This window comes from Salvelinus namaycush, chromosome 11, assembly GCF_016432855.1.
Source record: "Salvelinus namaycush isolate Seneca chromosome 11, SaNama_1.0, whole genome shotgun sequence".
In the NCBI taxonomy this organism is placed as follows: domain Eukaryota; kingdom Metazoa; phylum Chordata; class Actinopteri; order Salmoniformes; family Salmonidae; genus Salvelinus; species Salvelinus namaycush.
In genome coordinates, this window is record NC_052317.1 from 29230272 (window position 1) to 29243965 (window position 13694).

Below are 13694 nucleotides of genomic sequence, written 5' to 3' on the forward strand. Positions count from 1 at the left end.
AGTTGCTTCAGAAAGACCAGACCATGGTTGGAGTTTACTTTGGCCAGGGCGACTCGCAGTTAACTCCCTCTAGCAGAGATGAGAGTCACTCTCTGAATAAAGAGAAACGGAAATCCAACAAAGTGCACCTCCGTCTGAAGACCAAAGAAAAGATAACAATAACAAGTGCAAGAGGCATATGATATCATTCTGTCTCTCAGCATCTGGGAAAGTACCACATTAATAGTAAAACATAGGGCATAGGGCATCTTCTGCAATGGGAAGTTAAATTAATTTGAAGCCAAATCCTCATTAACAACAACAGGTACACAAACAGAACCCAAACTCTTACCACTACTTTTATCACATCAATCATTGAAGTCAACTTGGCTATGGAGGAATGTTATAAAAATGGATTGAAAACACATAAAATGCAATTCATGTACTGTAAGTTTACAGCAAATGTATTGTAAAACGTGTATACCACAATTGACTTTCAACCAAAGCCTTCTATAAGAAGCGGGTGTCATATCTTCTCTCTAATAGAAAGGGAACCAATTCAGCCCCCCCCCGGTTGCACTCAACCACCTTCCAGGAACTTTTCCTCCCAGTTCTAACATTAACCAACAGGCCTAATTTCCTGAAACTGGAGCCTCCCTCTGCGTGGTGAAACGAACACAGCAGCAGCAACACCTGCACCAGTAGGAGACCAGCCAGGACGTGAGTCAAGAGTCCAACCATTACAGACACACAGACATACTTTAATAGTATAGTGCTACACAGGAATAAAATAATATTGTGTATTTCTCTCATTTCCAATTAGAGACCTTGGAATCCATTCTCAAAATGAATCACATTGATGAATATAAACATCAAAATCCTTACCAACATTAACAGAGTTTAATTTGCATGATAAACTGAAAAATTGTCAGTTAAATATTTTACATTTACCAACACTGAAAACATCTATTATTTTACTGATGCAATCTGTGGTAATATTGCCAAGGTAACCTAAAGACAAAACCATGGTAAATAAATAACAAAGGATGTCATGAGAGATGTCTTGAGCACTATTTTTACAGAAAGCAAAAACAACATCCACCTCAAAGCCCTTGGGAAATGACAACTCTGACTTGGTATAACAATCACATGGCTCCTTATTTTCGAGAGCAGAGAGCAACCCACATGTGCCCTGACAGAATCCCACAGCCTTTGTGAAGCTCTTTCCAAGCACAACTTGATTGATTGGCTTTCAATTGAGACATGCTCCTTGTTGGAAAGAACGACCTCACCACAGGGACAATCTAGTAAACAGACTTGGAAGTCCAGGCCTGCATGGTGTCTCCATACCATCCGCTAGGAAGGCAACGCCGGATCTCATGCATCTGTGGTCAGACCAGACCGACACCACTTCCTTCTATAGCAGGGCTGCTTTGAAACCACGGCAGTATGTGTTCACTCTCTCCCTTCCTCGCCTTTTTTTAGAGGCTAAGAATGCACATAACCATGTGGTATGCTTCTGGAGTTCGGGACACCGGGTCTCCCAAATGAATGGAACTGTTTATCGCTCAAATCAACAACGGAAGAAACGCTCTCCAGTTTACCATCTTTGATCAGACTAGAAGAAGTGTTTGGTATAACCCCCTCTTCTCTGGCAACAATTTTCTTGTCATATACAGTGCATTCGGAAAGTATTCAGACCCCTTGACTTTTCACACATTTTGTTACGTTACAGCCTTATTCTAAAATTGATTAAATAAATAAAACAATCCTCAGCAAACTACACACAATACCCCATAATGACGAAGCAAAAACAGTTTTTTTTAAATGTATGCAAATGTATTAAAAATAAAAACAAATACCTGACTTACATAAGTATTCAGACCCTTTGCTATGAGACTCAAAATGGAGCTCAGGTGCATCCTGTTTCCAGTGATCATCCTTGAGATGTTTCTACAACTTCATTGGAGTCCACCTGTGGTAAATTCAATTGATTGGACATTGATTTGGAAAGGCACACACCTGTCTATAAAAGGTCCCACAGTTGACAGGTGCATGTCAGAGTTAAAAACCAAGCCGTGAAGTCAAAGGAATTGTACGTAGAGCTCCGAGACAGGATTGTGTCGAGGCACAGATCTGGGGAAGGGTACCAAAACATTTCTGCAGCATTGAAGGTCCCCAAGAACACAGCGGCCTCCATCATTCTTAAATGGAAGAAGTTTTTAATCACCAAGACTCTTGGTAGAGCTGGCTGCCCGACCAAACTGAGCAATCGGAGGACAAGGGCCTTGGTCAGGGAGGTGACCAAGAAGCCGATGATCACTCTGACAGAGCTCCAGAGTAACTCTGTGGAAATTGAGAGAACCTTCCAGAAGGACAATCCTATCTGCAGCACTCCACCAATCAGGCCTTTATGGTAGAGAGGCAAGACGGAAGTCAATCCTCAGTAAAAGGCACATGACAGCCCGCTTGGAGTTTCCCAAAAAGCACCTAAAGACTCTCAGACCATGAGAAACAAGATTCTCTGGTCTGATGAAACCAAGATTGAACTCTTTGGCCTGAATGCCAAGTGTCCCGTCTGGAGGAAACCTGGCACCATTTCTACGGTGAAGCATGGTGGTGGCAACATCATGCTGTGGGATGTTTTTCAGCGGCAGGGACTGGAAGACTAGTCAGGATCAAGTCAAAGATGAATGGAGAAAAGTACAGTGAGATCCTTGATGAAAACCTGCTCCAGACCGCTCAGGACCTCAGACTGGGGTGAAGGTTCACCTTCCAACAGGACAACGACCCTAAGCATACAGCCAAGACAACGCAGCAGTGGCTTCGGGACAAGTCTCTGAATGTCCTTGAGTGGCAAAGCCAGAGCCTGGACTTAAACCCGATCGAACACCTCTGGAGAGACCTGAAAACAGATGTGCAGCGACGCACCCCATCCACCCTGACAGAGCTTGAGAGGATCTGCAGAGAAGAATTGAAAAAACTCTCCCCAAATACAGGTGTGCCAAGCTTGTAGCGTCATACCCAAGAAGTATCGAGGCTGTAATAGCTGCCAAAGGTGCTTGAACAAAGTACTGAGTAAAGGGTCTGAATACTTTTGTAAATGTGGTATTTCATTTATTTTTTTTATTAGCAAACATTTCTAAAATCCTGTTTTTGCTTTGCCATTATGGGGTATTGTGTGTGGACTGATGCTAATTTTTTTTTTTTTAATACATTTTAGAATAAGGCTGTACCGTACCAAAATGTGGAAAAAGTCAAGGGGTCTGAATCTTTTCCGAAGGCACTGTAACTCATGACAAGTGTTCATTCTCAATTTATTACATCTTTAGTGTAGGAACACATCCCAGTGATGGACCCGGGCTGAGACATTTGAGAGGTCGCCAGTCTTCTTTGCAAACCAGTTTATCTTCTTCCTGAGTCATTATTGAGAGTACCGCCACCCCATCGCATGCTACCAAATCTGGTTAATCTGGGCTTTTGGCTCCTGGTTGTCCCCTCTCTCGTGAAAGCTAGTGGCCCCTACCCGTGGCCACAACTTGGGTGGTGTGCGTATGTGTGTGTGAGCAGGGGCGGTGAGCAGATACCAAACCAACTCCTGGTGCCAACAGGATGTAATAACACCAGGCCTGTTTACTCTGCACTCACTTTCATTCAACAGGCCAGGGACCGACACGCATGGAGACCTTTCAATAGTAAATAGCTTCCACTTCCATCTCGTTTGCCATAGTTTTGACAATCTCCATGCCAATTTGTCACATGTGAACCTTGTTATTATTGGGTGTTGCCTTGCTTTGCCTTTCTCCGAGTGTTGTTATGTTGCCCGTTTTGTTTTCTATTCATTATCATTCTTAAATTAATAAAGGGAACTACACTGAACCAAAATAAACGCAACATGCAACAATTTCAAAGATTTTACTTAGTTATAGTTCATATCAGTAAATCAGTCAACTTAAATCAATTCATTAGGCCCTATACTATGAATTTCACATGACTGGGAATACAGATATTTACAGTTGAAGTCAGAAGTTTACATACACCTTTGCCAAATACATTTAAACTCAGTTTTTCACAATTCCTGACATTTAATCCAAGTAAAAATTCCCTGTCTTAGGTCAGCTAGGATCACCACTTTGTCTTAGGTCAGCTAGGATCACCACAAACCCGGGTGGCGCAGTGGTCTAGGGCACTGCATCGCAGTGCTAGCTGTGCCACCAGACACTCTGGACCGGGAGGTCCGTGGGGCGACGCACAATTGGCCTAGCGTCGTCCGGGTTAGGGAGGGTTTGGCCGGCAGGGATATCCTAGTCTCATCGCGCACTAGCGACTCCTGTGGCGGGCCGGGCGCAGTGCGCGCTAACCAGGTCGCCAGGTGCACGGTGTTTCCTCCGACACATTGGTGCGGCTGGCTTCCAGGTTGGATGCGCGCTGTGTTAAGAAGCAGTGCCGGCTTGGTTGGATTGTGTTTCGGAGGACGCATGGCTTTCGACCTTCGTCTCTCCCGAGCCCGTACGGGAGTTGTAGCGATGAGACAAGATAGTAACTACTAACAATTGGATACCACGAAATTGGGGAGAAAAGGAAAAAAAAAAAAAAGAAGTGAAATGTCAGAATAATAGTAGAGAGAATGATTTATTTCAGCTTCAATTTCTTTCATCACATTCCCAGTGGGTCAGAAGTTTACATACACTCAATTAGTATTTGGTAGCATTGCCTTTAAATTTGCTAACTTGGGTCAAACGTTTCGAGTAGCCTTCCACAAGCTTCCCACAATTCACCCATTCCTCCTGACAGAGCTGGTGTAGCTGAGTCAGGTTTGTAGGCGTCCTTGTTCGCACACGCTTTTTCAGTTCTGCCCACAAATGTTCTATAGGATTGAGGTCAGGGCTTTGTGATGGCCATTCCAATACCTTGACTTTGTTGTCCTTAAGCCATTTTGCCACCACTCTGTAAGTATGCTTGGGGTCATTGTCCATTTGGAAGACCCATTTGCGACCAAGCTTTAACTTCCTGACTGATGTCTTGAGATGTTGCTTCAATATATCCACATAATTTTCCTGCCTCATGATGCCATCTATTTTGTGCACCATTCCATCCTGCAGCAAAGCACCTCCACAACATGATGCTTACACCCATGTGATTCACGGTTGGGATTGTGTTCATCGGCTTTCAAGCCTCCCCCTTTTTCCTCCAAACATAACGATGGTCATTATGGCCAAACAGCTCTATTTTTGTTTCATCAGACCAGAGGACATTTCTCCAAAAAGTACGATCTTTGTCCCCATGCGCAGTTGCAAACCGTAGTCTGGCTTTTTTTATGGTGGTTTTGGAGCAGTGGCTTCTTCCTTGCTGAGCGGCTTTTCAGGTTATGTCGATATAGGACTCGTTTTACTGTGGATTTAGATACTTTTGTACTTGTTTCATCCAGCATCTTCACAAGGTCCTTTGCTGTTGTTCTGGGATTGATTTGCACTTTTCACACCAAAGTACGTTCATCTCTAGGAGACAGAACGCATCTCCTTCCTGAGCGGTATGACGGCTGCGTGGTCCCATGGTGTTTATACTTGCGTACTATTGTTTGTACAGATGAACGTGGTACCTTCATGCATTTGGAAATTGCTCCCAAGGATGAACCAGACTTGTGGAGGTCTACAATTTTTTTTCTGAGGACTTGGCTGATTTCTTTTGATTTTCCCATAAAGAGGCACTGAGTTTGAAGGTAGGCCTTAAAATACATGCACAGGTACACCTCCAATTGACTCAAATTATGTCAACTAGCCTATCAGAAGCTTCTGAAGCCATGTCATAATTTTCTTGAATTTTTCAAGCTGTTTAAAGGCACAGTCAACTTAGTGTATGTAAACTTCTGACCCACTGGAATTGTGATACAGTGAATTATAAGTTAAATAATCTGTCTGTAAACAATTGTTGGAAAAATTACTTGTGTCATGCACAAAGTAGATGTCCTAACCAACTTGCCAAAACTAGTTTGTTAACAAGAAATTTGTGGAGTGGTTGAAAAATGAGTTTTAATGACTCCAACCTACAGTTGAAGTCAGAAGTTTACATACACTTAGGTTGGAGTCATTAAAACTCGTTTTTCAACCACTCCACAAATGTCTTGTTAACAAACTATAGTTTTTTTTAAGTAGGGGCGTGGATCAGAAAGCCGGTCAGTATCTGGTGTAACCATAATTTGCCTCGTGCAGTGCGACATTTCATTCGCATAGACATCTCCTTCACATAGAGTTGATCAGGCTGTTGATTGTGACCTGTGGAATGTTGTCCCACTCCTCTTCAATGGCTGTGCGAAGTTGCTGGATATTGGCGGGAACAGGAACACGCTGTTGTACACGTAGATAGAGCATCTCAAACATGTTCAATGGGTGACATGTCTGGTGAGTATGCAGACCATGGAAGAACTAGGACATTTTCAGCTTCCAGAAATTGTGTACAGATCCTTGCGACATGGGGACGTGCATTATCATGCTGAAACATGAGGTGATGGCAGCGGATGAATGGCATGACAATGGGCCTCAGGATCTTGTCACAGTATCTCTGTGCATTCAAATTGCCATTGATAAAATGCAATTGTGCTCATTGTCTGTAGCTTTTGCTTGCCCATACCTTAACCCCACAGCCACCATGGGGCACTCTCTTCACAACATTGACATCAGCAAACCGCTCGCCCACGCGACATCATACACGCTACGCTGTCTGCCATCTGCCCGGTACAGTTGAAACTGTGATTCATCCGTGAAAAGCGTTTGAGCATTTGCCGACTGAAGTCAGTTACAACGACGAACTGCAGTCAGGTCAAGACCCTGGTGAGGACAACGAGCGCGCAGATGTGCTTCCCGAGACGGTTTCTGACAGTTTGTGCAGAAATTCTTTGGTTGTGCAAACCCACAGTTTCATCAGCTGTCCCTGGTGGCTTCTCTCAGACAATACCGCAGGTGAAAAAGCCGGATGTGGAGATCCTGGGCTGGCGTGAATACACCTAGTCTGCGGTTGTGAGACCAGTTAGACGTACTGCCAAATTCTCTAAAACGATGTTGGAGGCGGCTTATGGTAGAGACATTAACATTCAATTCTCTGGCAACAGCTATGGTGGACATTCCTGTAGTCAGCATGCCAATTGCACGCCCCCTCAAAACATCTGTGGCATTGTGTTGTGTGACAAAACTGCACATTTTATAGTGACCTTTTATTGTCCCCAGCACAAAGTGCACCTGTGTAATGATCACGCTGTTTAATCATCTTCTTGATATAACACACCTGCCAGGTGGATGGATTATCTTGGAAAAGGAGAAATGCTCACTAACAGGGATGTAAACAAATTTGTGAACAAAATTTGAGAGAAATAAGCTTTTTGCGCGCATGGAATATTTATGGGATCTTTTATTTCAACTCATGAAACCAACAGTTAACATGTTGCATTTATATTTTGTTTCAGTGTCAATTGCCTTTTATGAACTGGGCGGGTTGTACTGTACTACTTAAAGCCATTCGTCTGTATTTTATGTAAATGTGTTTTATTGTATAATTACACGCCACTCATACTTCCTCTGCTCTCTACAGTACAGTAGCATGGGGAGCCTTGGGCATTATTTTTACGGAGAAAAGCATTACTTACCAGATATTGAGTTTAAATAACAGTTTATCACAAGTTCACATATGATAGCGAGACAATAATTACATTTCAGTAGAACATCGAGTATACTACAGCATAGAAATATGCAAGTCATTCATATACACAAGATTATACAGATATTCCTAATTCCAATGATAATGTTAGAGAGACAACCTATTGTGAGTTACTCCCTGCTTTCTCTAGTACGGAACATTATGGAATAGGAATTGACTTAGAGTAGGGGCTCTGTACAGTATTCCGTGTATTTCAAGGGACACAGTTTCAACGGACGTTGCTACATGTTACATACCCACTGCAAACCTTACAGTTCTACAGATCCCACTCGATGCATCGCTTTACTCAGCAGAAACATGGGAACATGCAACACTTGGAGCTGGAGGGAAACCATGTGCATGGAGGGAGGGGGATGGCTTTACTGACACCTGCAACTGAAAAAGAAGAAGGAAAAAACACGTGTGACAATCGTTCCTCACTGTGATTTAAGTACAGCATCAGAAACCATGGATTACATGTGTGACAGAGACCATTCTGTCTGTCCAACCTCCCGTCAACAACAACCAAATTTGGATCTATTCATGGTTTGTCAATGCTAAGAGGACGATATCTCCACAAAGTGCTGATGAGAATGAATGCTTCCTCACCTTGGTGTAAATAACATCTAGTGGACTGGTCAGTAATTACCACATTGAGAGGAACATCAATTTCTATATTTTACATGTTACAATGAGGTAAGGGTGTATGATTACACCTGAGGCTAAGACATAACTTGATGTGTTACAACGAAGCAGATGGTAAAATCTGGTTTCAATGGTTATGGAACCTCAAATATAGAGGTACAGTACAACAACTTTCTAACGGAATACATTTGTCGTAAGGCAACAGAAGCTCACAGTGCATTTCTGCATTGTGTTGTAAGTGAGTTAGTTACAGCAGCCTTTTCATGCGGCAGGTGTGTTTGTCTATGTGCATGGTGGCCTGGTCCGTAGAGGTGGTCAGAACATCCAGGGCCTCGTCTTGCCTCTCCAGCTCAGTCTCAGCCTCCAGAGCAAGATTTTTCAGCTGCATTAGCATCTGAGAGAACAGGGAGAGAAACATATAGGCACACACACACGCTTGATTTAGCTAGTGGTTCGCACTTTTGGATCCATTTCTTCTGTTTCACTTTACAGGGCAAAGTAAATCAAGTGCAGCTCAAGTATTTGACATATGTATTTGACCTAGGTCTGTGGGAGTAATTCTGTTTCTTGATGTGGGGGGAAAAGTGTCTTGTCTAGGCGTTATGTCCTGAGAGGAGAGGGAGTGAGTCAGTCAGTGGAAAAGACGGGGGAGATGAGCAGAGAGGAGGAATAACACTTTCTTCTCAGTCATAATTCTTCTTCCACTGCCTGCCGGGGCCAAGGAGACAGAAAGAAAACAATCTATAATAACTGAATTTACATCGCTAGTTGAAGACACAATCTCCATGTGAAACAATATTCATGTGACTAGTATATGATACTCAAGCACATGGTGGTTTGACCGAGGTACTCCTCTGGTCATCGATAACAAACAAGTCAAATTAAATGTTATTTCAACTTTCCATGTGTTCAGGGAATTCTGCAACTCCATCTCCAAGCTCCAACAACTGTGTATGTAATGGTCAATGGAACATCTAAAATAAACTGCGTTGTGCCAAGCAAAACCTAATAAACATTCACTCCAAACCCCACCATCGTGGTTTCTGAACTAATATTATGTTATCCTACACATGCTCACACACACACCCATTGACATTATGTACGTTTTCAACTGCCAGTAAGTGACACAGAAACAATGTGCACAGGACCTTTAACTCAGTCCTACTGCTCAAGTTCAATATCATCACACCACTGCTTGAAAATTTGGTTTGTTTGGGTGTATTAACTTAGTCAGATATGTTAGTAAAATACACACAAGTTTAAAAAAAACAGGCTAATAACCTCAGTAAACTGATGAAAGGTGAGGTGAAGTGACTCGACTCGTAGGAATTTGTTTAGGACATAAAGAACTGTAAATATTTAACTGATTTGAACAATAAACCTATTGATAATCTGTATCAAATATCTTTTGACAAAAGGGTCTATTTGCTATACACTTGGGTAGGAAATAAGGTTGAAAGTGGCTCTCAACGAGGGGCTCTCACTATAGGTTCTAATCATGATATGAATGACTTCAAGAGAAGCGTTGGGTGTGTCAAAAAGTGTACTATTGTATCACTTGAGAAAGTGGCAGGCTTTGTAGTTCAAAAGAACCATTAAGACTTATCAGCACAACATAATAATCCATTGATAGAGAAAGAATACACATCCCTGAATTGTACACAGACTAATTGAGAAAAACGTCACTTACATGATCGATTTGTTTGTAAAATGATTATATATAAAACTATATTGAGATACAATCGTATTGAGACCATTCTGAAGTGTTCAATACTTAACTTGTAATACCTAACTAACTATTCCGTTGTAAACGCAGTTTCCACAAAAGGCTCATTCAATCTTAGCTTCATTCAGCTTTATAGAATTGCTTATGGGACAGTAAGAAACATCCATGTCTGGAGAGACTGTAGCCTATGTTTCAGGAGGATTATGAAAATGACAACATACCTGTAACGGTTCACCAACCAATTACATATGTGGTCTTAGATATACACAAAATGTTGTGTTTTGAAGAGGTTTAATATGGAATACATCATTCTGAGCAACTTATAATAATGTGTTAAATAAAAAATAATTGACTGCATTTGCGTCACTGTTTATGTCTCGCGACCATAGACCATGTATGGAGCTCACCCTGTTCAACATTATGGCTTTGAATGGAAATACTTTATACACTGTCTGACCAGAAAAGTTGACCAAATAGCTGGCCATGTATCTTTCCCTCTCTCCTCTCTCTCTCTTAAACCCATTGGAGTTTGGTTTGTGGTCTCACCGACTTACATATAAAATATAATTTGACAAATCTAAATCATTACAGTGAATCTCTGTTTGGAATGGAAATAGAGCATTTATCTTCCCATGATTTCCATAGGCAAAGTTATGCTTGTTCTTTAAAACCTGCTATTGAAATGGAATACTTTTACTGAATCTTAACATGGTTATTCAATTATGCATTTCCTCTACATACAAAACAGGTGTCTACAGGACAGGTATTAAGCAGAAAGAGAGAAAATGTAAGGGCAGTATAACTTTAGACTGTTATAGGGTTAGGCTTCCATAGGATCACATGCTTTAGTTACAGAAGGAGAGATCTCTCACCTGTCGGAGCTCCTGAACCTCAGCCTGAGTAACCTCTGGCTTAAGGACATGTAAATGCACCTGGGAAAGCTCTCCTGCTGGGACCGTACTGGGGACCTCTGTCTCCTGGTACTGCTGCAAGCCTGCTGCCCCGGAAGGGGGACAGAGATACAATGAGAAGGCAACTCAAACAAACAAATTATCATCCTATGAGCGTCACAGTATCCCCATGATAATGTATGGGGGAAAGCTCATAACATAAAAGGCAGAATTGTGTAATAAATCAATAATCTAGAGCAGGGGTCAACATAGTTATAAATAATTTGTATACAGCAAAATTGACTGCAAGAATCCCAAACAGATATAGTATTTGACAAACACAGAATCCTTTAAAACCTTGATTACATTGGAATACGACCAGTTATGTGTGGGAGCACTTGGGAACAGATTTCCGAAATTAAAATACACTTTGAGCTGATATCCTGGGGATTTTACAGTCTTATGTCAAACAACAAAAATGATATATGTTTTTAATCAGAAAACTTGGGGTGCCAAATAAAATCAACCACAGGTCGAATTTGGCCCACGGGCCGCCTATTCGGGAACCCTGATCTAGAGTGTATCATGACATTTGAGCCTCAAGAGAGCCTAAAGCAATTTCAAAGATGTATATTAAACTAATGCTAAAATACAGACCTTTACTGCCACTTGGTGGTCAAATACAAACCAATGTGCAATACAAAATAAACAAAGAAGAACACCTGCCTGTGACTTCAGAGGTGAAATCTACAGTTCTTACCTGCATTCCATATTGAACCTTGATCCTGGTCACCTGGGGTTGTGGCTGGGGTCGTCTTAAAGGCAGAGTACTCACTCGTGTACTCCACCTTCTTCTTATACTGCATCTCTAGCACAGACATGGCCTCCGGCATTTTAGCCGACAGGAGTCTGAAGCATATGTCTGGCTTCCCAATGAACCTCTGCCTCACACTGATCTCATAAGGGTTGTGCACCCGGATGTCATCCACTTCGTCCCTCTCAAAGCGGTGGAGGAGCACATAGTTTGTGTCTCGGACTTCTAAAGAGGAGACCATCACCATCAAGCAGCCAGGCTTCAGGTCCGAGTCTCCACCTCTGGAAACGATGGCTGGTATGCTGGTGATCACTCTGTGCTTGCCTGTTGCTCTTCCCTTACAAGTGGCCTCTCTGGCAGCATGCTCAGCATTGGCATCCTGCTGACTCTTCCAGGGTAATTTGCCAAAAGGCCACCAAGGGGGAGACTGCAGTTCAGACAGTAGCCTGCGGAGTGAATGGTGACAGAAGTTAGAGGAATCCATCTAATTCAGTGACGGTTCACACAAATCAAAAAAGGTAAACATCTTCTGGATTATCGCTATCCAATCTCAATTCTTTACTACTATATGTAAATAGAAAGGCATCAAAACGTCAGACAATATCCATGGCAAGCTACAATATTTGAAAACATAAAAACAATAAAACAGTTACATGACAAGGCCCAGAGGTAGAATACAATATCAAAATCCTCCTTACTTGTCTGCCACGCCCATATCAGAGTCGATCTTGTCCAGGCCCTGCATGACGTTATCAAACTGCTCTCCCTGGTGGTGGAGGACATTCCCTGTGTCCTCTAGCCGTCTTTGAGCCCCCGCCACCAGATTAATCAGCCCCCTCCCCTTGGTGGGCTGTGCCTCGGCCCCCTGGACCTCAGTAGAGGGGGACAACAACCTCTCCCTCCAGAAATGCTCCAGGACATTGTAGACCACCAACCGGTTGGGCCTCAGTGAGCCGAACCAATGCTTGAGATTCCCATGCTCCAACACAGTCAGAGTGCTGAAGATGAAGCTGGACGACTCCATCTTGATCTCCATGATCCTGGTGAGGCGGAAGCCAACCAGGTTCTCTTTGCTCTGGTCTGAGGTGAAGCGCAATATGGTGCGGGTCAGGGACAGGGTCCCGGCCTCCCAGCGCTTCTCGCTGTTGATGTAGTAGGAGCCTGGCCAGCTGTGGATGGGGATGTCTCGGTTTGGGCTTGTCATCTTGACTTGGCTTCAGATGCTCACTTAGGTAAAGAGGGGTGAACATAAGTTCAGATGTCATATTAGAAATAACAGAGTATTTGAATCAAGGTCAAGATGTTAATCAAGATTAAAGATTAGACCCTAAACCTTTGGAACTACTAGCTAGGTATTTCAAGTAGCTAGCTAGATGTCATCATGGTAATCAATGAATTTTGGACTAGCTATTTAGACCTACAGTAGGGCAGTAACGTTACAGCTAGAAACATACGTTACCGTGCACTAGTTAACGTTACTTTGCTAGGGCCACTGTGTATATGCTAAGATTGCTAGCTTGCAAGAAAAACATGCATAATCATAATACGCCAGGAAGCTATCTAACGTTAGCTAGTTATCCAGCCAGCAGTCATCATCATAAGCGTACCTCTAAATTAAAATAAAATGTATTTTGCATTAAATTACATTCGTGTGCAAACTAAAGAATAGCTGTAACCAAACAAAATAGCTAGCGACCATTCAACGTTCATGTTTTTGTTTACTTTTTAGAAACCTGGCACGTGAGCTCCTGCAGGGTTATGACTATTCCAGGAAATCAATGGCAACAATTCTGCAATGTTGGGCAAGGCGCTAATATTATCGATTGTGCAAAAGTTATTTTTATTCGAGTACAGTTGTCCTGTGAATATATATATTTCAATCTGTCAGTTTAATAATTCGTAAAATTAAATAAAAACACCTGTTTGAAGGCGACTGATTTGTTAAGGAAGTGGA

At 42.4% G+C, this 13694-nt stretch overlaps 1 protein-coding gene across 4 annotated transcripts; it reads right to left on the reverse strand.

Moving 5' to 3' along the window:
* Positions 1 to 7380: 7380 nt before the first annotated feature.
* Positions 7381 to 13673, reverse strand: LOC120055979 (synaptosomal-associated protein 47-like). Of its 4 annotated transcripts, XM_039004081.1 has the most exons (6): positions 13463 to 13673; positions 12439 to 12967; positions 11687 to 12186; positions 10909 to 11033; positions 8524 to 8704; positions 7381 to 8061 (listed from the first exon to the last, which is right to left on the reverse strand). In XM_039004081.1, the coding sequence occupies exons 2-5, from the start codon at positions 12942 to 12944 to the stop codon at positions 8558 to 8560; spliced, it is 1278 nt and encodes a 425-aa protein (XP_038860009.1). In that variant the 5' UTR covers positions 12945 to 12967; positions 13463 to 13673; the 3' UTR covers positions 7381 to 8061; positions 8524 to 8557. The 4 variants fall into 4 exon arrangements, with proteins under 4 accessions (XP_038860009.1, XP_038860010.1, XP_038860007.1 ...); XM_039004082.1 differs by having other exon boundaries at positions 7381 to 8704; positions 10909 to 11030; XM_039004079.1 differs by having other exon boundaries at positions 7381 to 8704.
* Between the last annotated feature and the right edge of the window lie 21 nt (positions 13674 to 13694).

Bases quoted from the DNA above. Each gene is read 5' to 3' on its own strand.
- LOC120055979 (XM_039004081.1), bottom strand. From the start codon at position 12,944: ATGACAAGCCCAAACCGAGACATCCCCATCCACAGCTGGCCAGGCTCC. The intron at 11,034-11,686 runs GTAAGAACTGTA...CTTCCGGGGCAG, and splicing joins AGGTTCAATATGGAATGCAG to CAGGCTTGCAGCAGTACCAG. The intron at 8,705-10,908 runs GTGAGAGATCTC...CTGTTCTCTCAG, and splicing joins AGGTTCAGGAGCTCCGACAG to ATGCTAATGCAGCTGAAAAA.